At 41.3% G+C, this 27555-nt stretch overlaps 1 protein-coding gene across 1 annotated transcript in view; it reads right to left on the bottom strand.

Moving 5' to 3' along the window:
- The window catches only part of LOC124006822 (ubiquitin carboxyl-terminal hydrolase 20-like), a 36570-nt gene extending 24404 nt beyond the window's left edge, over positions 1-12166 (bottom strand). The window contains exons 1-17 of the mRNA XM_046316999.1: positions 12022-12166; positions 9252-9348; positions 8782-8835; positions 8317-8379; positions 8050-8202; positions 7448-7556; positions 6799-6868; positions 6463-6576; positions 4323-4401; positions 3317-3536; positions 3032-3280; positions 2723-2875; positions 2290-2402; positions 1849-2021; positions 636-730; positions 482-515; positions 328-373 (exon numbers count right to left, since the gene is read on the bottom strand). Of these exons, the coding sequence (XP_046172955.1) occupies positions 328-373; positions 482-515; positions 636-730; positions 1849-2021; positions 2290-2402; positions 2723-2875; positions 3032-3280; positions 3317-3536; positions 4323-4401; positions 6463-6576; positions 6799-6868; positions 7448-7556; positions 8050-8202; positions 8317-8379; positions 8782-8835; positions 9252-9332 (1806 nt within the window). The 5' untranslated portion in view covers positions 9333-9348; positions 12022-12166. The remainder of the gene's footprint in view (positions 1-327; positions 374-481; positions 516-635; positions 731-1848; positions 2022-2289; positions 2403-2722; positions 2876-3031; positions 3281-3316; positions 3537-4322; positions 4402-6462; positions 6577-6798; positions 6869-7447; positions 7557-8049; positions 8203-8316; positions 8380-8781; positions 8836-9251; positions 9349-12021) is intronic.
- Between the last annotated feature and the right edge of the window lie 15389 nt (positions 12167-27555).

Raw genomic sequence — 27555 nt, 5'->3', positions numbered from 1 at the left:
CAGATAGAACCACCCTATAACCACCCTACAGATAGAACCACCCTAGAACCACCCTATAGATAGAACCACCCTATACGGCCCTATAGATAGAACCACCCTAGAACCACCCTACAGATAGAACCACCCTATACCACCCTACAGATAGAACCACCCTATACCACCCTACAGATAGAACCACCCTATACCACCCTACAGATAGAACCACCCTATAGATTTCCTGAAAAAAAATCAAGGAAATGTCACAACTTAGGCATCTTCAATCATTTTGATAAGGTAGTTTTATCTTCTATGCAGGATGTCAAAGTATGATATAATAGAAGCCGTTACCTCAGGTAGCCGAAGTACTTTGCAATATTTTACACCATTTCTCAATCTGGAAGGTAAGTGAAAAAGTATTCAAATGTATGTAGTGTTGTTTTATCCAACTAGACATATTGATCTTCTAATGCTAAAACGATCAACAAATTCCACAAATACTTACTTTTTACACCTTTCACAGCTGTACATGTTGTCCCCTGCAAAAACAATGAATGAAGAAATGACTGACCATTTATTTCACGTTCTGATTATGAATGGAGCATACAGCTGAAATCTAGGCATCTTATTAGACAACAACTTTATCGTGACTAGTTTACCTTTGAGCTCATCGGCGGCGAAGAAGGCGGCGAGGCAATCCTCCAGTGTGACCATAGGACCCCAAAACCAGCTGGGGATACAGGACACCACAAACCTGCAGGGGGGGGGGAGACATGGGAGGGGGTGAATACATAGTAAGCACAATGTGGCTGTTACATATACTTTCATACTTGTTACAAGACGAATACATAGATGACGTTGGAACTGTGAATAACCGGCCGGACAGGGAAAGACAGCGCTGACTAGCTACTTCTTTGAGAGTCAACTACAGGGAGGCAGAGGCTCGATTCTCCATAATGCTGCTGTGTGAACTTTATGATGTTTATGAACTACTGCCATCTATGCGGGTGGCGAGTCTGCATGATCGGAGTCCCCCAACTCTGCTGGGGAAGTCCTGCTCTATCGCTCTCGCGGTTGTGTATGAAGTTATTGTCCTGTTTATTTGTGTATCCTCGTCTCCAAGCTGCAAGTAAGTGTCCTGTGACAGACTATTACTATTTGTGCCTAGTGGGTCTACTGTGTAAACTGTGTATGTTGTCCTAGTGGGTCTACTGTGTAAACTGTTGTTGTCCTAGTGGGTCTACTGTGTAAACTGTGTATGTTGTCCTAGTGGGTCTACTGTGTAAACTGTGTATGTTGTCCTAGTGGGTCTACTGTGTAAACTGTGTATGTTGTCCTAGTGGGTCTACTGTGTAAACTGTGTATGTTGTCCTAGTGGGTCTACTGTGTAAACTGTGTATGTTGTCCTAGTGGGTCTACTGTGTAAACTGTGTATGTTGTCCTAGTGGGTCTACTGTGTAAACTGTGTATGTTGTCCTAGTGGGTCTACTGTGTAAACTGTGTATGTTGTCCTAGTGGGTCTACTGTGTAAACTGTGTATGTTGTATGTTGTCCTAGTGGGTCTACTGTGTAAACTGTTTATGTTGTCCTTGTTTTTTAACCGATCCAAACAAGAAGTTCACTCACAGGAAAATAAGTTAATATAATCCCGATGTGGCAGATAAAGAGTCATTGAATAGAGCCGACACGATTCCCTTGTTCTACATGACAGACCATCATATCTGTCCTACACCACACACTCCCAGTCTATCCCCTTCCCCAGTACCCCCAACCCTCCAGCCCCATCCCCCTACCCCCAGCCCCATCCCCCTACCCCCCAGCCCCATCCCCCCAACCCTCCAGTCCCATCCCCCTACCCCCCAGCTCCCTCACCTGCGTATGGAGTCCATGATGTAGGTGATCCAGCCCTGGGAGCCGTAGACGTCCAGAGATACCCCGGTCTTGGCTGGGAGGTTCTGGTGGATGGAGGAGTGTAGCTTGGCCAGGTCCTCCTTACCTGGGATGGGCAGGGATAGGTCCTGGAAGGTCTCCACTGTGGTCGACACCTATAGGGGGAAGAGGAGAGATGAGGAGGGAGAAGAGAGATGGTTTTAACAATCTGAAGTGATAATCCACAGATGTAGAATCCATCATATTTATGGATAAAATAGGATCAAGTTTAGGCATAAGAACATGTGGTAAAATGTCTACAACTTACAACACGTCACTGTTGTAAAGCATGTAACAGTTTTGGGAGGTTTCAATAGAAGAAGTGGAGCTGAGTTATGTAAATGGAGCACCCGTGTGCTACGACACACGACACACACAGCTCACCCTGTCACAGGTCAGACACTGGACCAGGCTGAGGATGGAGCCGTCGAAGATGTCTGAGATGACGCTGCGGTAGTGAGACTGCTTCTGCTTCTTGGCACCCAGGAACAGCTGGGCTGTGGAGGATTATGGGAAACGTAGTTTGTGTATGAAGGGGTAGAGAGTGTGTGTGTGTGTGTGTGTGTGTGTGTGTGTGTGTGTGTGTGTGTGTGTGTGTGTGTGTGTGTGTGTGTGTGTGTGTGTGTGTGTGTGTGTGTGTGTGTGTGTGTGTGTGTGTGTGTGTGTGTGTGTGTGTGTGTGTGTGTGTGTGTGTGTGTGTGTGTGTGTGTGTGTGAGAGAGTGAGCGTACGTGACAGTGTGTATCTGTGTGTGTCGGTAGACTGCGTGACAGAATGTGTGCCTGTACGTGTATGTGAATTGTCCAGAACCTCCATACCTTTCTTAAAAGAGTATTCGGGCCCTGCAGAGCGGAAGGGGCTGGAGCGAGTGGGGCTGGGGGAGAGTTTAGGGTGCAGTTCCTGGACAGTACAGACGGGGCTGCAGGGGCGAGACTGGGGGCGCTTCTGCATCGTTGCCTCATTGTCTGGCTCTGGGTAGAGGTGGGTAGGAGAGGAAGAGGGGACTTGTAGTGATGTGTGAGTAATCTCTACAACAGGTCTCTCCACATACAGAAACAGACACACAGAGAAACACACACTTACATATATTTTTTGATGTTCTACTTCCACCATCACCAGGCCCGTACCTGGAGTGCTGTTGCTCTGCGTTTGCCCCTGTGTCTGACTCGGACCCTGTGGCCTAGGGCTAGGGGGGGTCCCCTCCTCCTCCTCCGCTCCCCTCTCCAGACCACCCTCTTCGGCCACTGTCGTATCCACATCAGCGTCCTCGTCCATCTCCTGGGAGCCCCTGTGGAGGGGCGAGCCCAAAACCCTTTTCTCCTTCAGCCTCTCTTTCTCTGAGATGGGCCCCCCTGTGCCAGCCCCTATGCCCGTGCCTGTCCCCCCTCTTCCAACTCTCGGCCCCACCCCACACTCGTCCTGAATGAGCAGCTCGGGCTCCCCCAGTCCCCCTCCCTCCCCCCGGTCGCTGCTGGCACCTGAGTCGCAGGAGAGGAACTCGTCCTCAGAGGGGGAGCGGTCGCCCCCATCCCTCCTCTCATCCCCCTCCCCTCCCCCGCCACACTCTACCTGTGGCTCTTTGAGCTCCTCGTGGAGTTGGTCCATCAGACAGCGCAGGAACTCCTGGGTGTCCTACAGTAGAAAACACAGAGGGAGAGTGTGCTGAGCAGTCCTATACACTGAGACGTGTGTGTGTGTATAGTGAGGACAGTATTGTATGAATATTCCCTGCAGCTCCTAGGGACAGACAGAGACAGACATTGAGACACACGGGCTTAACTCAACACCATTTTAGATTGAGATAAATGGATTTTCCATAAACAAAACCAAACAAGTGAAATACACACAATCCCATTCCAACATCCCAATCAATCCAACATTGAGGAACGGATTTGATCTGGTTAACTGTGGGTTAGTTAAATAACCTCTGGATCCCAAATGGCACCCTATTCCCTATATACTGCACTGCTATGGCCCTGGTCAAAAGTAGTGCACTACATAGAGACTAGGGCATCATTTGGGGGGACCATTTATAATAATAATAATAATAATATGCCATTTCATTGTCCCCAAAGACGCTTTTATCCAAAGCGACTTACAGTCATGTACATTCTACGTATGGGTGGTCCCGGGGATCGAACCCACTACCCTGGCGTTACAAGCGCCATGCTCTACCAACTGAGCTACAGAAGGACCATTTCATCATCTTGGCACCACACTACAAGATGCCAATCAGCTACACAACAATCAATCAACCAATCCAATTTCATTGTCCCCAAAGGGAGATTCAATTTGAGGTAACAGGGGTGATTTGGGGGGGTACGAGAGGGGACATAGGGAGAGGTGGGTTAGGTCAGGGGTCAGAGAGAGGGGTTGGGGCATTGTTTTGTTCCCTACCTGCTGGGAGCTTGCCCCTACCTGCTGGGCGTAGCCACGGAACATGGGGTTGATCAGCTTGATGCCCTGGGACAGACTGGTGGGGACTACGTAACTGGGCCTGGAGCAGAGACAATAGAGAGAGAGGGGAAAGAGAAAGTCTGTTACATAAGTCAGACAGTATCTTGCTGCATTCTTGGATATCATCTTATGAATCTCTATTGCAAAAATGTGTACACTGAGAGGTACTCTACAGAGAGATACGTACTGTAACAGAGATAAGAAATATAGTGTCACTGAGAGGTACTCTACAGAGAGATACGTACTGTAACAGAGATAAGAAATATAGTGTCACTGAGAGGTACTCTACAGAGAGATTGTACTGTAACAGAGATAAGAAATATAGTGTCACTGAGAGGTACTCTACAGAGAGATAAGTACTGTACTGTAACAGAGATAAGAAATATAGTGTCACTGAGAGGTACTCTACAGAGAGATTGTACTGTAACAGAGATAAGAAATATAGTGTCACTGAGAGGTACTCTACAGAGAGATACGTACTGTAACAGAGATAAGAAATATAGTGTCACTGAGAGGTACTCTACAGAGAGATAAGTACTGTAACAGAGATAAGAAATATAGTGTCACTGAGAGGTACTCTACAGAGAGATTGTACTGTAACAGAGATAAGAAATATAGTGTCACTGAGTGTCTGTAACAGAGATAAGAAATATAGTGTCACTGAGAGGTACTCTACAGAGGTACTCTACAGAGAGATACGTACTGTAACAGAGATAAGAAATATAGTGTCACTGAGAGGTACTCTACAGAGAGATTGTACTGTAACAGAGATAAGAAATATAGTGTCACTGAGAGGTACTCTACAGAGAGATACGTACTGTAACAGAGATAAGAAATATAGTGTCACTGAGAGGTACTCTACAGAGAGATTGTACTGTACTGTAACAGAGATAAGAAATATAGTGTCACTGAGAGGTACTCTACAGAGAGATTGTACTGTAACAGAGATAAGAAATATAGTGTCACTGAGAGGTACTCTACAGAGAGATACGTACTGTAACAGAGATAAGAAATATAGTGTCACTGAGAGGTACTCTACAGAGAGATTGTACTGTAACAGAGATAAGAAATATAGTGTCACTGAGAGGTACTCTACAGAGAGATACGTACTGTAACAGAGATAAGAAATATAGTGTCACTGAGAGGTACTCTACAGAGAGATAAGTACTGTAACAGAGATAAGAAATATAGTGTCACTGAGAGGTACTCTACAGAGAGATACGTACTGTAACAGAGATAAGAAATATAGTGTCACTGAGAGGTACTCTACAGAGAGATAAGTACTGTAACAGAGATAAGAAATATAGTGTCACTGAGAGGTACTCTACAGAGAGATAAGTACTGTAACAGAGATAAGAAATATAGTGTCACTGAGAGGTACTCTACAGAGAGATAAGTACTGTACTGTAACAGAGATAAGAAATATAGTGTCACTGAGAGGTACTCTACAGAGAGATTGTACAGACTGTAACAGAGATGTATAGTGTCACTGAGAGGTAACAGAGATAAGAAACAGAGATAAGAAATATAGTGTCACTGAGAGGTACTCTACAGAGAGATAAGTACTGTAACAGAGATAAGAAATATAGTGTCACTGAGAGGTACTCTACAGAGAGATAAGTACTGTAACAGAGATAAGAAATATAGTGTCACTGAGAGGTACTCTACAGAGAGATTGTACTGTACTGTAACAGAGATAAGAAATATAGTGTCACTGAGAGGTACTCTACAGAGAGATTGTACTGTACTGTAACAGAGATAAGAAATATAGTGTCACTGAGAGGTACTCTACAGAGAGATTGTACTGTACTGTAACAGAGATAAGAAATATAGTGTCACTGAGAGGTACTCTACAGAGAGATACTGTACTGTAAACAGAGATAAGAAATATAGTGTCACTGAGAGGTACTCTACAGAGAGATTGTACTGTACTGTAACAGAGATAAGAAATATAGTGTCACTGAGAGGTACTCTACAGAGAGATTGTACTGTACTGTACTGTAACAGAGATAAGAAATATAGTGTCACTGAGAGGTACTCTACAGAGAGATAAGTACTGTAACAGAGATAAGAAATATAGTGTCATGTGTGTGTATAGTACCGTTTCTTGTGCCAGAGCTCAGAGATGAGTTTCTGGTAGCTTTTGCACAGTGCGGGCTTTTTGTCAGTCCGCACCAGTCCACTGCAGTCCAGGAAGAACTGAGTGAGAGGAGGACTGGAGAGGAGAGAGATTAGAGGAGAAGAAAGACAGAAAGAACTGATCAGTCTATGTTCAAATCTATTAAAACGAATACAATCCCTTCTGCTGAGATGAAGGTGCACATACACATGCTCGCTCACACACTCAAACATTTTAGTGACAGGTCTCAGAAACATGTCAATCTATCTGCCATAAATCTCCAGACTAACGAGGAAATAAGACAGTAAGTGAGCTCACCAGTTGGACAGGGCTTGAAGCGCTGCGTTCATGTAGCAGGAGTTACCAATATTCTTCATCCCGGTCAAACCTTTCAGAGGATGAGATGTAGGTTAATAAAAGCTCTAATAGCATCATACAAGTATATTTATAACATTAGGACTATATGGTAAGGCCACTCCGTGGCGTTTATACCTAACATTTGGAGAACATGCATGACACAGACCCTGTCAGTTAATGGTGAACTTCAGTCTATTACCGTTACTTAAATGGATCTGGTACCTGGTCTGGTACCTATTCTTAGGCTCAAAAACAATTATATTTCTCCTAACCCTGATCATCTGGCTCTCAGATCATTTGGGAGGTCTCTGCCCAAATCGGCTTGGCATAATTCACTAAGGAATAGACCTGCAAAGCCTGTCAAAGGATGAAAGAACCAATTCTACAGAGTTCTAGACCTTGACAGCTGTCTTTTGCCTGATTGATGTTACATTTGTATCATAATATGTTAATTTAAGCTGCAGATCATATTTGATAGCTATGATTGTGTCATCCATAAAGATAAAAAATACAATGATGTAACGCTAAGGGTATCAGTTTAACTGTGGATATGCTGGACTATGGTTTTTACTGTTATTGAATAGATCCCATGACGTTGAGAGAAGGTTACCTCTGGGTTTGAGCACATCCTCCTCTGACTCTGACCACTCTTCTTCGGCTACCGCGATAGGGACTGCTTTCAACGGGTGGTGGTGACTCACTGGTTGATGAACTGCATCCTGGGAAAGTAAGTAATTGTTAAAAACAACAAATAATGACATCAGTGTCTGCCTGTGGAAAGCCAATTACACAATAAATTAAAAGAACATAGGCTGTATTTCAGCTCACAAATGTAAATTGTAAACAGAATAGTTTAGTAAAACGTTATATTAAATAAATGCTTTATATATAGTGCATAATACAGTAATCATGAATAGTTTATTCATGTTTACTAATGAGATATGGTAGCGTTACCCATATTTGATATCGGGCCCATCCCATATAGCGCCCTATTCCCTATATTGATATAGGGCCCATCCCATATAGCGCCCTATTCCCTATATTGATATAGGGCCCATCCCATATAGCGCCCTATTCCCTATATTGATATAGGGCCCATCCCATATAGCGCCCTATTCCCTATATTGTGCACTACTTTTGACCAGAGCCCAAATGGCACGTAAACATAGAATAGTTGACTATAATTCAGCTGACCTTTGTGCGATGGCGTACCTGGTGTTCCTTAGCTTTACAGTGGTGGGGAGTGTGTGTGGCAGACATAGCAGGTACAACTGCAGGCCTCTGCTCCAGAAACACCTCCCTCTCACACACATAGCACCAGATCCTGAAAGTGGTCAGGTTCACCGTCAGGTTGTGTTTATTTGCCTTGGGGGATGAGCACACACACACACGCTAAGCTTAGAAAAACGTTGTTGCATGCTTTCTAGAAATGGCATATCTCACTACCCAAGGAAGAAAAAAGCTCTGTGAAAAACTCACCTGTGCATGTAGTGTGCTGTGGTCTGAAAAGGTTTCTCCACAGCCAACATATTGACACTCGCTCTGACCAAGAGAAATAAAGTAAATACATGAGAAATAAACATTTATGGGGAAAAAACTAAAATATGTATAAATCCATCTGAAAGAGTGTTATAAAAGTGTCATAATAACACATCCTGAGAATTATGTCATGGCCTTTTAAATTTTTTTATTTCACCTTTATTTAACCAGGCAAGTCAGTTAAGAACACATTCTTATTTTCAATGACGGCCTGGGAACAGTGGGTTAACTGCCTGTTCAGGGGCAGAACGACAGATTTGTACCGTGTCAGCTCGGGGGTTTGAACTCGCAACCTTCCGGTTACTAGTCCAACGCTCTAACCACTAGGCTACGCTGCTACCGCCCCTTTGAATCTATTTCAAAATATTTTGAGGAAAAACAGACCTACAGAAAACCCCTGTTTACCTGCAGACAGGCCCAGAGGTTGGGACCTCCCACTCCACATGACTGGCAGGATCCCTTCAGAACAGGACAGAAAACAAACCGTATTAGACAACAATCTAGGCTGAAAAACTATCATAGAGCACCATCTCCTATGTGATTGTCAGACCACCACAATGTCTTCAAACAAACCATATTAGACAACAATCTAGGCTGAAAAACTATCATAGAGCACCATCTCCTATGTGATTGTCAGACCACTACAATGTCTTCAAACAAACCGTATTAGACAACAATCTAGGCTGAAAAACTATCATAGAGCACCATCTCCTATGTGATTGTCAGACCACCAGAATGTCTTCAAAAAATGTTGACCTTTTGCGAAGGCAAATCTAGTAGATGTGACTCAAAACTAAAAGACACGCATGACTTGTCACAAATTGCATTCCATACATATTCCAGAAGCTTGACTCTCTTGAAACATTCATGCTCACCTTGGATTTCTGCAGAAGCTCCTCCTTGGTTACCTCCCCTATGGAATTCAGGTGGGGACAAATGTCCCCCTGGTCACTCATGTCTATTAAACTTCTTCTAAAGATCAAATAATAAACAAAAAGGTATTAATCTATGACATTTTGTATGGGCAGGTAAAACATGAAATGGAAGCAAGCTGACAGAGTCAAAGGGTTTACAAGCAGTTACACTTCAATCAAGGTGTGTGTCTACTAACTCTGCAAGTCACCTATTACAAAATGTATGGAGGATTCATGATTGGAGGGAATTCAGCTAACAATGAAGCTCTTTGATTTAGCTAGCCGGCTACTCTACTCACTCAAACAAAGCTTTGAACTTGAAATGATATGGCACAATGCAACAATTCACTGTTGGGTGGTTCCATATGATTCCAATCACTTTCTGACTGCACCCCTTTTCATTTGAAAGAAACCTTCCATACGTGTTTGCCCATGGTAGAAGTGGTCAGAAAGGGACATTTTGGACCTGAATGCTAAAACATTCAAGAGATTGAGGTGCTCAAAGTTATCACTGGAAAATATATAATTTGAAAGTTTACAAACAGGGTTGTCCAACTATTTTCTGATTGACATTGTAATTAAAAAAAAAAAACTTTTAACGTTAATTATCTAAAAACGTGTGAACTCCGATTTTTTTCATTTTCATATATGTTTTAGCTTAGAACCTATTTACAGCTTCTGAGGTGTGTGATGGGCCCGCCATCGGCTGAGACACAGCATACTCTTGCGTACTGGGAGGATATGGCTGATAAATGTACTAAATGTCATCTTTGAAATAGTACCACAAAGATAGGAGGTCCATACATCAATAGTATGTTCACTTGCAATGAAATATCCATTGTTGTACATTAAACTGATCATCTTCCATAGGTAACCTATTGAAATATCTATCATTTAATAGACATTAACACTCAAGTGTACATTCAATGGTGGGTGGATGGACGGCTATCTTTCAGGGAGTAAATGTCAATGGTGCACCAGCTAAATTGCAGTGGTCTGAAGGGATAGGTTCGATCTATGAATAACATTTCAATGATTGAAATAACACCCACCCTGTATTCAAGAGTATGTCTGATGACGAGCACATCGCAAACACCTGAGCAGATGTAAAATACAACATTTGTGAGTAAAAAAAAAAAAAGGTAATTGATGTCAAAGGTTAAATAACAAAAAAGATATATATATTTCAAGAAAACATAGAATAGTTTGTACACTTTCAAATGATATCAAACTCAACAGTTTGTTATTAAACTAAAACTCAACCAGAAAGATATGAAATCCATGTTTTGTTCCGAGCGAGGAGGTTCTCGCCATCTTAGCTGCCGCACATTTCCCATTCTCTTTGCAGGAACTAGTCGTTTAACACAAAACATGGATTGAATATCTTTATGAATTTGTTTTTTGTCGAACCACCTGCAACTGGAAACTGACATTTCTAAGCTCCTTTTTTTTTCTCCGAATCGAGTATAGCCAAGAACATGTTAGATGAAACAAATGTATGTCGGCGGTTCGTATGGGGCTTTCCTGTAATGGACACCAAAAGTCTTTGTTTATCCAATGCTGTATATAAACCCGGGGATTGTAGATGCTATGTATTGGCCATTGAGAGGCTTTGACACCACCGGTCGGCCATTATGCCCATTCCCAGTATGAGCCGTCCTCCATAGAAATTATTGGAAGTAATGGAACAGTATTTCAATTAAATGTTAAGGACAAAATGACATGTACATCAGTAATAAATAAAAAATTACACTTGAAATGATGTTTTTAGATAGTTTTACGTTTTTAGCTCACATAATATAATTTAAAAGTATGTATTAAGGTGTCTGTAATATAATACATTTGGAAAAAACAGATGTAGACATTAATAAATGCATTGCTATAGCTTCCAAAATATTGTTTTAAGGCGGTGAGGGAGTGCCAAGATGGAGGCACAGTGGATTCAACACATATCCCCCAAAACTCATCTAGTGTCTTCGAACACCTGTGTGTAAACAGAAGACGGAATGCAACAACAGTGATGTCGCTGAAAAATACTATTGGCTGCAACTGTGTTAAAACAGTATACAATAAGTGTATATTTTGCATTTGTGAAATTATTTTGATGTAAGATGCAAATAGTGTCCTTTATGTTTCTAGAACCGTACGGTAATTGGCACTTGAGAATCGATTCACTGTAGACGGAGTATTTGACTGCCAGCCAATTCGCTTTATAAAAGGTCCTTGGACTATAAGGAATAAAATCAGTCTCCTTTAGTCCATTATTGGGCTGGTGTACAATCTGTTGTTACCAAATTGGGTCAACTTTGAGCATCTCGAACTCATGAATGTTTTGGCATTCCGGTCCAAAAAGTAACTTTCTGACCACTATTCCCATGGCCGGGCAAACATGCATGAAAAACATTTCGTTCAAATCAAAACGGGTGAAGTCAGAAAGTGATTGAAGTCATAGAACGTCAACTCTGTAGCGAACTGCCTGACATTCCTTGCGCACTCTAGAAATTGATGATCAATTAATTCATCATCTAGCTACCGCATATCAGCCAACATAGGCATATTGTTTCGGAATTAAATCAAAGACGAGACAACATTTTTCTGCACTTTGGTTTGGCCACAGAGCCACCGAAATAACAGCTCTGTTGCAAACTTTGAAGGCCCTGTTTTCCTCTCCAGACTAGCATCATATATTAAGGATGACAACAAATACATGCTTTGCCGGAATTATATTTACCAACACCAGGCGATGTCAGAACAGTTCATTTACGGGAAAACTTCCGTTAAAGATAGCCAAACAGTAAGTTAACGTCTAACTAGTGATTGTACTACTGTTAGCTGCTGGTGCTGCCGTCGTACAGATTGGTTTTACGTCAGTGTTGTTATGCACAATGTCAGCAAGAACAGGAGCTATGGGGGGTGATAAGGGACATATGTAAGCCTAAGCAACGGTGCCACCTGACATGACATGATACCAACGCTTTACAGGCTGACTACACCGCTAGCATCACGTGCGTTGCAAAATAAATGTAGAAATCACGCACGCCAACGAATGTCTGCGTTGCCAAGCGCTAAAATAGAATTCAGTTCTATTTGTGAAGCAGATCACGTTGCAAGTCCTGCCTCTCCTGTCTCATTGGTTTATAGAAGCAAATACCCATGCCATCTCCTCATTGGTTATACCCACCTGGGTGACTGAAAGACAAACGAGGTCGGTGGCATTAATGCACCTAATTTATGAACGTTGCCAATTGCAATATAAAGTCCAGAGAAGAAAAAGCCTAGAAGGAGGAGAGATGACTAGAAATTATTCGGTTGACCGGTTTATGTTTGGATTAATTGTCGTAGTAGAGGACCTTGTCCATTTCAGGTAAAATAACAACTCAATGTTTATATCCCAGGACAAATGAGTTAGCAACAGCAAGCTAGCTCAATGGGACAAATTAGCTAGCAAGTGCAAGCTAGCTAGCTAAATTGACATAAATGTTTAATGCTTTTCAACCTGTCCCCAAATTAATGTAATTGGTTCAGTTTGTTTTGATATTTTAACCTGTGTGTCGTAATCACATTTGTTGTGGGGGGACAAAATAAATGCATGCACGATGGCGCATGCACGCAACCAGTTTGGGTTCCGTGTTACAGGGCTGGTCCCAGCCCAACAGCGCGATCAAAACCACCTTCCTTAGCGTTGGTCTCATTGTTGAAAGAGCCAAGTCTTTGCTTTCTTGACTACTTATTATTGCATTTCCCTCCAAAACTATGCATTTTGGAGGGAAATTGTATTATAGGCTCTCACAATAAATTGTTATGTATGCTACTTGGCAAATAAATGAATTAAATATGTAAAGAAATGATGCAATCAAACTGTTTTATTATGTAATCCCAATTTTTTTTTTACTGGACATGTGTGCAACAGAAATTCAACATTCACATTTTGCTACTTTCTGTGAAGTCTGCGCATACAATTTGATGCATACGTTCGATTAATTACAACTGCCTCTGCAACGCAATGCTGCAAGGCAAACGCAGCATTCCAAAATAATGTTCTTCTTGTGTACCAAAACGCAAAAACACAGTCGGTGTGTTCAAAGCGCTACTGACGCCTGTGTAACGGATGTGAAACGGCTAGCTAGTTAGCGGTGGTGCGCGCTAAATAGCATTTTAATCGGTGACGTCACTTGCTCTGAGACCTTGAAGTAGTGGTTCCCCTTGCTCTGCAAGGGCCGCGGCTGTTGTGGAGCGATGGGTAACGATGCTTCGTGGGTGACTGTTGTTGATGTGTGCAGAGGGTCCCTGGTTCGCGCCCGGGTATGGTCGAGGGGACGGTCTAAAGTTATACTGTTACACCTGCATCGCGTATTAATGAAAATCATAATGTGCATAGTTTATAGTTATATTAATTAAATCTCTACCATAAATGTTAGAAATGTACAATTTTTCCTGTGCCACATCAGTTTACAGAAATACTCATCATAAGCTTTGATAAAAGATACAAGTGTTATGCACAGAATTATAGATATACTTCTCCCTAAATGCAACCGCTGTGTCAGATTTCAAAAAAGCTTTACAGCAAAAGCAAACCATGCAATAATCTGAGTACAGTGCTCAGACACAATACAGATACCCGCCATGTTGTGGAGTCAGTAACAGTCAGAAATAACGTTATAAATATTCACTTACCTTTGATGATCTTCATCAGAATGCACTCCCAGGAATCCCAGTTCCACAATAAATGTTTGTTTTGTTCAATAAAGTCCGTCATTTATGTCCAAATACCTCCTTTTGTTGGGGGCGTTTAGCTCACAAATCCAAACTCATGAGGTGCGGGCAAGTCCAGGTCAAAGTTCAGACGAAAAGTCCAAAAAGTTATATAACAGTTCGTAGAAACATGTCAAACGATGTATAGAATCAATCTTTAGGATGTTTTTAACATAAATCTTCAATAATTTTCCAACCAGACAATTCCTTTGTCTTTAGAAATGCAATGGATCAGCTCATGGCCTTCAGCCAGACCCCTTAATCAAACAGCTCTCATTCTCCCACCCTTCACAGTAGCCTAAAACAAGGTTCTAAAGACTGTTGACATCTAGTGAAAGCCTTAGGAAGTTCAATATGACCCCATAGACACTGTATATTCGATAGGCAAATCAGATTTCCCACTTCCTGGTTGGATTTTTCTCAGGTTTTCGCCTGCCATATGAGTTCTGTTATACTCACAGACATCATTCAAACAGTTTTAGAAACGTCAGAGTGTTTTCTATCCAATACTACTGATAACGCTTTTCATCCGCTTTTATACGCTTTTCATCCGAATGTGAAAATGCTGCCCCCTATCCCTAACATTTGCCCTTGTATTTCAAGATTGTAAAATATAATAACATTATCTCGTGGACAGAGCTAGCCAATAACATCCCTTAATGCTCAGACAGATTCAATGGCTGTAGCATAGCGTATTCGACTGAATGATTAGCTAATAAATACTTGAGATATTATGAATAATAAGCATATGCTTTAACCTGATAATAGACTACCAATGATAATATAACAATTTCAAAACCAGAGCTAGTAACGTTAAGTAGCTAGTAGTAAACTTAGCTGACCTTCAATTGAGGGAATTCAGCAGAGTTCTGAGACATTTTTACAACTCATTGAAACTCTGGTAACATTTGCCCATGTGTTTATTTTCAAACATGATAATAAAATAGGCCTGCATTACGGTAGTCAGCTAATTGTTAAATTACATTTTCCAATTGTTAATTCTAATTGTTAAAGCCACTGTCTCTTCGCTGATAGCCTGTGAGTGAGATAATGCTAGCTAGCCAATGGGAGCGTAGTCGAACGCCCCTCTGAATAACACGGCGTGGGACAACATCCGGTGAAACTGGAGGGCGCGCAATTCAAATAAATAATCATAATTATTATAGATTTTAAACATTTAGGTATATATAAGGGTCTTATATCGGCTGAAAGCTTAAATTATTGTTAATATAACTGCACTGTCCGATTTACAGTAGCTATTACAGCGAAAACATGCCATGCGATTGTTTGAGGACGGCGCCCCACATCAAAATATTTGTCCACCGGCACAGGTTTCATAATGATTAAATATTCACTTAATTTTTGAAAGTCAAAATACATTTCTATTTTCTCCTCAGATTCCCTAAAATGTAATGAAACTATAATATTTATTTTGGAAAGAAGTATGTTCAATAGGAAACCGATTTTAGCAGGTGCATCCTGTCTTCCTGTCTTCAACATCCTATCTTCAACAGTTTCCTTTCAATAATAATGTTTGAGTTTCTCAAAATCATTGTCACATGGTTAATCATAAAAATCTGAAGTAAAATTATGATCTAAAAGTAAAAATTCAACAATGGCTAGAGCACAAGCCATATGAACAGACACATTGATACACACTGTGATCCATTGGCGGCTAAAGAAATGAGAGCATAGGACTCAGAGATAGCCAATGCAGCAGTAGGCCTATAACTTCCATCATCAAGTAAAAATACGTAGGCCTAAAGCCGACAAATAAAAACAGTAGAACATATCCTGATTACATTTCTTAATTCAATCACATTCGTCTCTCTACTCTGTCTCCCTTTCTATCTGTCTTGACTTGAGCTATTGCTAGTGAAGTGTAACATTGTATCATGGGTCCAGCCCAAAGCTGTTGCTAGCGAACTTGCAACATTGTATAAACTAGCCAAATCTGGGACAAATAGCTGTTTTTACGAGGTTTCTACTGGATATATGGGATCATCAGATCATGATATTTTGCTCTTTCACACAGAGGATTGGTGATTATAGAGGCCTGGAGTTAGGGTGACCACATGTCCCGGATTGTGCAGGACAGTCCTCTTTTGGCCCTTTGACCTGCATCCCAAAACCAAACAATCATGTCCCATATTTTATCAACAAATTCAAACCACTAATTTAGAAAAAAAGCATGATTTGTCCCATATTTCAGTCAGACATTCCAACTTGTCTCTTGCAGTCCCATTGCGTGTATGAAAATATATACAGTAGGTCCCTATATCGTTGTTGACAAGGAGATCGTAGGCCAATATCCAGAATTTAGGGAGGACAGTTAGTTCCTGTTTTTGTGAAAAATAGTATGCAGCATCATCTCGATATGTAGTGTACAAAAGTTGCATACACAAAACCTTCTGCTAACATTTCTGTAAAGCCGTCTACGCATACAGTTCGACGTATACGTTAACATATGCGTTCGATAAATACAACCACACCGAACGCACTGTAACACAATGTTGTAAGGTAAACGCAGCGTTTCATTGGAAATGAATGTAATTGTGGTGTACCAAAATGCATAAACGCTGTCGGTGTGTTCGAAGCGTTAGTTCTAACAACTTTCAACAAATGTGCTTCAGACAGAGCAACAAAAGTCAGTTGGCCTAAATAGCCATATTAGACTGAAATATAAGGTAATTTGTGAGGCTCTCCGTGCTCATTAGTTGCTCATTCAACATATTTGCTGCTACTTCACTCAATCCCATTTTAAAAGTCTCCCTAACTGTTTTACATTCCTTGAGACCAACCAGAAATGTTTCATTGGCAAAATATTCCCTGATTTTCATCAAACAGCCACATGTGGTCTCTCGTTTCTGCACCAACAAATTTTGCGCAAGGCAAAGCACAAGCTTATAGGTGCGCTTCGTTCTGTATAGGAGCACACTTGGGTGTTGCTCCGCCACTTCTCACAATGATGCTTGTTTAGTCAAATTTAGATCAAAGCTGAATCAATGTCTTGGAAGATCACAATAATTAATTAGTATTCTGCATAACATAAACAAATATTAGGCCAAAACTCAACCAAAAGAATGTGCATGGATTGAAACAAAATACATGAAGGCCATAGTGATGTCCCCCAAAAAATCGTCATGTAGGCAACACTGTCCTGCAAAATCCTCCTGTTGTCCCGCATTTGGGTATTTTAAATGTGGTCACCTTAACTGGAGTGTTGGAAAGATTTTTCAAATACATCCATTCGCAATGGATAAAAAAAACAGACTTCGTTGATTTGTGTGAAGTGAAGAAAAAATGAAGCGAATTTTATTAGTGGTGTAAGTGGTGAGTTAAGACAATCAGAAATCATACATTACGCACCATAACCCCTCCTCTCTTCTTCTTAAGACGCAGCATATCCCCCTCTTCTTCTTGATGCAACTTTATATTATACTCAAGACACATATCTTCACACATATTTTAGACGCTTTTCACTGACAGACGCAACTCAATCAGCTAGACCTATTGCCACGCGCACTACCCAAATTACGTGCTTCCCAAATAGGCATAGGCTAATGATCCTCTGTGGCTAAGTCATGCTCCTGGTGAAGTACTTTTTATTATTTTATTTAGACAGGAGTAATTATATTATTTTGGCGAAACATCCATTTAATTTAGGGCAATCCAGCATCCTAACTGTGCACCCGCCAACTTTAATCTACAATTCGCAAAAGGGTGAAACCAGAGATCTGTATATAATGACAAGATGCTCATGTCTCTACCCTAACAATGAGAGTTTTGTCTCAAAGGCCGGAAGGCAGGCAACAAGCTTAGGTTAGCATATTATGCCCATAAAAACGCATTGTCTTATTCTGGACAGATTTTGGCGAGAGTGAGCCCTCTCGCTTCGCCTCTTCCTCTCTGCTGAAACTATGTCACTGGAGAAAGCATCCGAGCGGGCGAAACAGCGCAACTCAATGTGTAGCCCATGTATCGGGTGCGGTCTGGCCATAAATAGTATGACATGTCATACTCTTTTGGTCCAGACAGCATCAGATACATGGGCTACACATAACGAGACAGTGGGGCGCTGTTTCGCTCGCTCGGATGTTTTAACAGAGATTGATGCTTCTTTCTGTCTCGGTCAAATAAATGATAAATATTTCAGTATCTTATTTGGACGGGTAAGGAGATCCGGTAGCCTGGCCCGTCCGTAACACCATCCCTGGATTGAAACGAGAACCATGTGTAGCCTACCGTGAATAAATACATGAGATTGAGGCTCTCTCTCACGAATTGCTTGTATAATGTACACACATAATTTCAGTTTGTGAATGGGTGTTGGATAATTGTTTTTTTTAGACATTATAAAGAAACCCTATTATAAACAATTGTAACACTGCCATGTTGATCTGAGCTTTTCTGTTGGAAAAAAGGCATTTGTGTCCGACTTTTGTCAATTGCAGATTTACCTCCGACTTCACTCCTCTTTGGTCTAGTTGGTTGCTTTAGCCACTCAAATGCGCCCAATATTAGGATAAATTACTAGAGGGACTATGTCATAAACTCTCAAAGTTCCAGAATGGGATGAAATGGCAGCCATATTGGTCAGGAAGAAATCCAAACCAGTCTTATTGGAATTAATAGCATAATCCTGATTTTACTTAATGCGGAAAATAAAAGTAAGGCATGTGATATCAGAAATTGTGTAATGGATTTATTGTCAACCTAGAATTGTCAAAAATTATAAATACAGTTTATATAGGTTTCATACCCATTTTCTGTATAAATATCCTCTATAATATATGTAAACATACCATAAATATCTAAATTGTTATTTTCTTGGAATGTGCTATTGGAGTGCTGTTATATGATACAATAGCGGTACTTGTTACACTTACAACTTGTGTAAATCCAATCTTCAGCTGATTTCAGCCAGTGTCTGGCTGTGGATTGACTGCATTGTTTGAATATAATGTTGGCATATTGGCAGTTAATTTGAAACATTTATAGCATCATTCCTGTATAACTGGCTAGCTAGCTAGCAAACAAACAGTGCAGGTCAATTCTTCATATTCCTAATTTTACACAATATCTTATCACAACACTGGCAAACCATGGTTGACCAACTCCCTGACCAAAATGGCTGTCTATTATGCCATCATAAGAAGGTTCATCATGTCCATTCTAGTATTCTAATTCCTAGTTCTATAGTCTACAATCATCCTTGGTTGAATTAGGCACAATAGGAAGCTATACATTTTTATAATGTTCTCTACCTGTCACAATTTTAAGGTTACATATATTCAAAGTTCTGTATTTTTCTATTTTCTCTACTGGTCAGAATTTTGAAGTTCTATATCTGGAAGCTATATATTTTTGCATTTTCTCTCCCCATGTCCTCCTGGCTAGGATGAAGTACATTGAGACATAGCCGAAGAAGGGCTTGGCGGTAGTGGAGGAACAGAAAGTTGAAGGAACACAGAAGACCTCCTGTACGAGTTGCCGGAGAACATCCGGACCAAGGAGACAGGCGATGTTGTCCAATAAAATGCTAAATGGGATCCCCGGGGTTGACCTAGGCATTTAGTGAGTTGTCTCAAAATGTTTCTACGGCTGTGGTAGTGCCCAGATTTTGGAGCTTGGTGTAGTTTTTCTTTTTCACTTGTTGAAACTGTATTAATGTCAGCAATAATCTTACTGCAACAAATCCAGTGACTGAAAACCACAACAGCTTTGGTGTTTGTTGATCTCTTTTACTATCTTTAAGCTTAATCTTGTTTGTGTGTGTTTTTGTGTGTTTACGGACATATTCAATCAATCCCTATACCAGTCTGCTGTTCCCACATGCTTCAAGAGGGCCACCATTGTTCCTGTTCCCAAGAAAGCTAAGGTAACTGAGCTAAACGACTACCGCCCCGTAGCACTCACTTCCGTCATCATGAAGTGCTTTGAGAGACTAGTCAAGGACCATATCACCTCCACCCTACCTGACACCCTAGACCCACTCCAATTTGCTTACCGCCCAAATAGGTCCACAGACGATGCAATCTCAACCACACTGCCCTAACCCATCTGGACAAGAGGAATACCTATGTGAGAATGCTGTTCATCGACTACAGCTCGGCATTCAACACCATAGTACCCTCCAAGCTCGACATCAAGCTCGAGACCCTGGGTCTCGACCCCACCCTGTGCAACTGGGTACTGGACTTCCTGACGGGCCGCCCCCAGGTGGTGAGGGTAGGCAACAACATCTCCACCCCGCTGATCCTCAACACTGGGGCCCCACAAGGGTGCGTTCTGAGCCCTCTCCTGTACTCCCTGTTCACCCACGACTGCGTGGCCACGCACGCCTCCAACTCAATCATCAAGTTTGCGGACGACACAACAGTGGTAGGCTTGATTACCAACAACGACGAGACGGCCTACAGGGAGGAGGTGAGGGCCCTCGGAGTGTGGTGTCAGGAAAATAACCTCACACTCAACGTCAACAAAACTAAGGAGATGATTGTGGACTTCAGGAAACAGCAGAGGGAACACCCCCCTATCCACATCGATGGAACAGTAGTGGAGAGGGTAGCAAGTTTTAAGTTCCTCGGCATACACATCACAGACAAACTGAATTGGTCCACCCACACAGACAGCATCGTGAAGAAGGCGCAGCAGCGCCTCTTCAACCTCAGGAGGCTGAAGAAATTCGGCTTGTCACCAAAAGCACTCACAAACTTCTACAGATGCACAATCGAGAGCATCCTGGCAGGCTGTATCACCGCCTGGTATGGCAACTGCTCCGCCCACAACCGTAAGGCTCTCCAGAGGGTAGTGAGGTCTGCACAACGCATCACCGGGGGCAAACTACCTGCCCTCCAGGACACCTACACCACCCGATGTTACAGGAAGGGCATAAAGATCATCAAGGACATCAACCACCCGAGCCACTGCCTGTTCACCCCGTTATCATCCAGAAGGCGAGGTCAGTACAGGTGCATCAAAACAGGGACCAAGAGACTGAAAAACAGCTTCTATCTCAAGGCCATCAGACTGTTAAACAGCCACCACTAACATTGAGTGGCTGCTGCCAACACACTGACACTGACACAACTCCAGCCACTTTAATAATGGGAATTGATGGAAAATGTCAAATATATCATGAGCCACTTTAAACAATGCTACCTAATATAATGTTTACATACACTACATTATTCATCTCATATGTGTTCGTATATACTGTACTCTATCATCTACTGCATCTTTATGTAATACATGTATCACTAGCCACTTTAACTATGCCACTTTGTTTACATACTCATCTCATATGTATATACTGTACTCGATACCATCTACTGTATCTTGCCTATGCTGCTCTGTACCATCACTCATTCATAATCCTTATGTACATATTCTTTATCCCCTTACACTGTGTATAAGATAGTAGTTTTGGAATTGTTAGTTAGATTACTTGTTGGTTATTACTGCATTGTCGGAACTAGAAGCACAAGCATTTCGCTACACTCGCATTAACATCTGCTAACCATGTGTATGTGACAGATTTGATTGGATTTGTTTGATCCCCCACGGCTTGGATAAAGAGCATTGTTTATTTCTTTATTCCTCAGATAAAGAACATCATCTTTACGGAGGAGGCCAAATAGCCCTTGGCTCTCTCGGGATATACTAGTCCGTCTAGCCAGTTGGGTTCTCAGTTCATCGCGCATACAGTAATAATTATCTCTCCGGGAAGAAGAAGGGCGGGGTTGCATGTTTCATGATTAACGACTCATGGTGTGATTGTGATAACATACAGGAACTCAAGGCCTTTTGTTCACCCGACCTAGAATAACTCACAATCAAATGCCGATGTATTACCTCCCAAGAGAATTAATCTTTGGTTATAGTCACAGCCGTGTATATCCCCCCTCAAGCCGATACCCCAACGGCCCTAAAAGAACTACACTGGACCTTATGCAAACTGGAAACCACATATCCTATTGATTGTAGCTGGGGATTTAAAAAAAGCAAATCTGTGAAAAAGTCTGCCGAAGTTCTATCAACACGTTGACTGTAGTACGTACCTGTGCTAAGAACTATTCAATGCTGGTCTAACCAATCGGAATCAACTCTTCAAGATTGTTTTGTATCACGTGGACAAGGATATGTTCCTGGCAGCCTCCAAAAATAACATTGGCCAATATACGGATACGGTGACTGAGTTTATCAGGAAGTGTATAGGAGATGTACCCACTGTGACTATTAAATCCTATCCTAACCAGAAACTGTGGATAGATGGCAGCATTCACACAAAACTGTGATGGCCACTCCAATACCTTGACATTGTTGTCCGTAAGCCATTTTGCCACAACTTTGGAACTATGCTTGGGGTCATTGTCCATTTGGAAGACCCATTTGCGACCAAGCTTTAACTTCCTGACTGATGTCTTGAGATGTTGGTTCAATATATCCACATCATTTTCGTTCCTCACGATGTTATCTATTTTGTGAAGTGCACCAGTCCCTCCACAACATGATGCTGCCACCCCCGTTCTTCACGGTTGGGATGGTGTTCTTCGGCTTGCAAGCCTCCCCCTTTTTCCTCCAAACAAAACGATGGACATTATGGCCAAACAGTTCTATTTTTGTTTCATCAGACCAGAGGACATTTCTCAAAAAAGTACGATCTTTGTCCCCATGTGCAGTTGCAAACCATAGTCTGGCTTTTTTATGGCGGTTTTGGAGCAGTGGCTTCTTCCTTGCTGAGCGGCCTTTCAGGTTATGTCGATATAGGACTCGTTTTACTGTGGATATAGATACTTTTGTACCTGTTTTCTCCAGCATCTTCATAAGGTCCTTTGCTGTTGTTCTGGGATTGATTTGCACTTTTCCCACTAAAGTACGTTCATCTCTAGGAGACAGAACGCGTCTCTTTCCTGAACGGTATGACGGTACCTTCAGTATTTTGGAAATTGCTCCCAAGGATGGATGAAGCAGACTTGTGGAGGTCTACAATTTTTTTTCTGAGGTCTTGGCTGATTTCTTTTGACTTTCCCATGATGTCAAGCAAAGAGGCATTGAGTTTGAAGGTAGGCCTTGAAATACATCCACAGGTACACCTCCAATTGACTCAAATTATATCAGTTAGCCTATCAGAAGCTTCAAAAGCCATGACATCATTTTGTGGTATTTTCCAAGCTATTTAAAGACACAGTCAACTTAGTGTATGTAAACTCCTGACCCACTGGAATTGTGATACAGTGAATTATAAGTGAAATAATCTCTCTGTAAACAATTGTTGGAAAAATGACTTGTGTCATGCACAAAGTAGATGTCCTAACCGACTTGCAAAAACTATAGTTTGTTAACAATACATTTGTGAAGTGGTTGAAAAACAAGTTTTAATGACTCCAACCCAAGTGTATGTAAACTTCCGACTACAACTATAAACATGGCAAGAAGACTGGGAATATGGCAGAATACAAACCGTGTAGTTATTCCCTCCACAAGGCAATCAAACAGGCAAAACGTCAGTATAGAGACAAAGTGTGGTGAAAAAGGTTTAACAGCACCTAAACCCTCACAAACTTTTACAGATGCACAATTGAGATCATCCTGTCGGGCTGTATCACCACCTGTTACGGCAACTACACCGCCCACAACCACAGGGCTCTCCAGAGGGTGGTGCGGTCTGCCCAACGCATAACCGGGGAAAACTACCTGCCCTCCAGGACACCTACATCACCTGTCACAGGAAGGCCAAAAAGATCATAAAGGACGACAACCACTAGAGCCACTGCCTGTTCACCCCACTATCATCCAGAAAGCGAGGTCAGTACAGTCTTCCTTTCCTGTGGCGGTCCTCATGATAGCCAGTTTCATCATAGCGCTTGATGGTTTTTGCGTCTGGACTTGAAGAATATTACAAAGTTCTTGTACTTTTCCTGATTGACTGACCTTCATGTCTTAAAGTAATGATGGACTGTTGTTTCTCTTTGCTTATTTGAGCTGTTCTTGCCATAACATGGACTTTGTCTTTTACCAAATAGGGCTATTTATTGTATACCACCCCTACCTTGTCACAACACAACTGATTGGCTCAAACGCATTAAGGGAAGAAATTCCACAAATTAACAAGGCACACCTGTTAATTGAAATGCATTCCAGGTGACTACCTCATGAAGCTGGTTGAGAGAATGCCAAGAGTGTGCAAAGCTGTCATCAAGGCAAAGGGTGGCTACTTTGAAGAATCTCGAATATATAAAATATATTTAGATTTGTTTAACACTTTTTTGGTTACTATATGATTCCATATGTGTTATTCCATAGTTTTGATGTCTTCACTATTATTCTACAATGTAGACAAAACATTTAAATAATGAAAAACCTTGGAATGATTAGGTGTTTTTCCAAACTTTTAACTGGTACTCTATATAAACATTCACACACCGTTTTGAGAGAATCAACTGCTGACACAGATAGGATAACACAGTATTTCTGAAATGAAGAGATGTTTATATTTTTAGCTGACATATTTTGACCTATTAGAGAAGCCAACTGTCAATCTGCACTCGTCTGTCCCAGCTGTGGAACCACCCAAACATCGCAAGAGGTCCAACAACGAGAAGGCCACTGATAACTACCACTGCGAGAAGTTCAAGAAGAGGAATCACAGATACTGGGGACAGATTGGCCCTAGGACTGGAGATTGAAAAGTCTCTACTAAACATGCGTTTTAGTCTCGGACTAGGCTTAATCAGTGTCCTGGAAGCCAGCCCTAAATGTTCTTCAGAAAACAAGTCTGCCTGTTTTCCTCGTGAACACCTTTGTCTTTTTAGCCCCTTCTCCTTTTTGTTTCCAGCATTGTTATATTGTCTGGGACTTGATCAATGTTTTGTATTGTCTATATTTGTATTTTACCATTGCAGATAGCATGTGAAATGTCATAAATCTGAATTATGTGATGGTGTCATTCCATCCTTGGTTTCTACAATACATGTCCCATGCTATTTTAGAATTTTTGTGTCAAAGTTAGAATAAAAGTATTTTCGTTGTAGCAGTATACATTTTCAGATTTTTCCAGAAATGTCTGGGATTTTTAAAAAGATAAGAGGCCGAAGCTTGAGTTTATAATGATGTTTTATTGACTTGTCTAATCCTTCATGGAATTAACAGACGCGTACTAACTGAAATTGCAAAATTACAAAAATAATGCTGCAAAAGAAATCCAATAACATGTCCATGACATGCTGTCCTATAGTCATACATTTAAACATGTTTTAACAGAACGAAAGAAAATGGCATCTAGTAATACTGTACATCTCTGCCACTGAGTTAACTGAAATGTGTTTCACCTAACGAAATATCAACAACAATGTACATAACGGGCATATTAACACCAGAAAGAGCAAAATACAAAACCTTTATCATCTTAGATATCCAGGGACACATTTTAAGGTGTTTAGGCCAGCTAATTAAGTCTTCAAACTAGTTGTATTATTACATCTAATCTTGTCCCAACTATTCATGAATGAACAACACTAAAATTGCAAATACGTTCCTACAGATCTTACAGCATTTATGAACTGTTACAGTTGATTACCATGATTGATTTCATAAAATATGTGTGATGTTTGTGCAGTTTGGAGTGTTGTTAGAGCCATAGTTATACGCAGGGATGGAAGGAGAAGTCCATTCTCTTGTTCCAATAGAAGGGTTGATTTGTTTAGCAACCAAACCGACCTGTGCGCAACTATAAGGCAAAACAGAAAGGGTTGTAAACTACATTTAGTCTCCAAATGTTTATTGAAAACACAAATACATTTGCCCAATGAGCACTTCTCTCTCAAATACATCGTTACAGCTGTTGGTCACATACAGTTGAAGTCGGAAGTTTACATACACCTTAGTCAAATACATTTAAACTCAGTTTTTCATAATTCCTGACATTTAATCCTAGCCAAAATTCCCTGTCTTAGGTCAGTTAGGATCACCACTTTATTTTAAGAATGTGAAATGTCAGAATAATAGTAGAGAGAATAATTATTTCAGCTTTGCATTCTTTCTTCACATTCCCAGTGGGTCAGAAGTTTACATCACTCAATTAGCATTTGGCAGCATTGCCTTTAAATTGTTACCTTGGGTCAAAAGTTTCAGGTAGCCTTCCACAAGCTTCCCACAATAAGTTGGGTGAATTTTGGCTCATTCCTCCTGGCAGAGCTGGTGTAACTGAGTCAGGTTTGTAGGCCTCCTTGCTCGCACACACCTGTTTTAGTTCTGCCCACAAATGTTCTAGAGGATTGGGGTCATGGCTTTGTGATGACCTCTCCAATACATGAACTTTGTTGTCCTTAAGCCATAACATTGGAAGTTATGCTTGGGGCCATTGTCCATTTGGAAGACCCATTTGCAACCAAGCTTTAACTTCCTGACTAATGTATTAAGATGTTGCTTCAATATATCCACATAATTTTACTTCCTCATGATGCCATCTATTTTGTGAAGTGCACCAGCCCCTCCTGCAGCAAAGCACCCCCATGTTTGATGCTGCCACCCCCATGCTTCATGGTTGGGATGGTGTCCTTCGCTTGCAAGCTACCCCTTTTTCCTCTAAACATAACGATGGCCATTATGGCCAAACAGTTCTATTTTTGTTTCATCAGACCAGAGGACATATCTCCAAAAATGACAATATTTGTCCCCATGTGCAGTTGCAAACCGTAGTCTGGCTTTTTTATGGCGGTTTTTGAGGAGTGGCTTCTTCTTTGCTGAGCGGCCTTTCAGGTTATGTAGATATGGGACTCGTTTTACTGTGGATATAGATACTTTTGTACCTGTTTCCTTCAGCATCTTCACATGGTCCTTTGCTTTTGTTCTGGGATTGCACTTTTCCCACCAAAGTACTCTAGGAGACAGAACGCGTCTCCTTCCTGAGCGGTATGACGACTGTGTGGTCCCACTTGCATATTATTGTTTGTACAGATGAACATGCTACCTTCAGGCGTTTTGAAATTGCTCCCAAGGATGAACCAGACTTGTGGAGGTCTACAATTGTTTTTCTGAGGTCTTGGCTGATTTCTTTTGATTTTCCCATGATGTCAAGCAAAGAGGCACTGAGGTAGGCCTTGAAATACATCCACATGTACACCTCCAATTGACTCAAATGATGTCAATTAGCCTATCAGAAGTTTCAAAAGCCATGACATTATTTTCTGGAATTTTCCAAGCTGTTTAAAGGCACAGTCAACTTAGTGTATGTAAACTTCTGATCCACTGGAATTGTGATAAAGTGAATTATAAGTGAAATTAATCTGTCTGTAAACAGTTGTTGGAATAATTACTTGTGTCATGCACAAAGTAGATGTCCTAACCGACTTGCCAAAACTATAGTTTGTTCACAAAATATTTGTGGAGTTGTAGAAAAATGAGTTTTCAAATGACTCCAACCTAAATGTATGTAAACTTCCGACTTGAACTGTAGCTAGTGAAAAAGATTAAACAAGCCACCTACAATTCCCCACTTGGAAGCTTCTTG

Source organism: Oncorhynchus gorbuscha, linkage group LG20 (genome assembly GCF_021184085.1).
Source record: "Oncorhynchus gorbuscha isolate QuinsamMale2020 ecotype Even-year linkage group LG20, OgorEven_v1.0, whole genome shotgun sequence".
Taxonomy (NCBI): Eukaryota; Metazoa; Chordata; class Actinopteri; order Salmoniformes; family Salmonidae; genus Oncorhynchus; species Oncorhynchus gorbuscha.
This window is presented reverse-complemented; position numbering and strand designations above follow the sequence as displayed.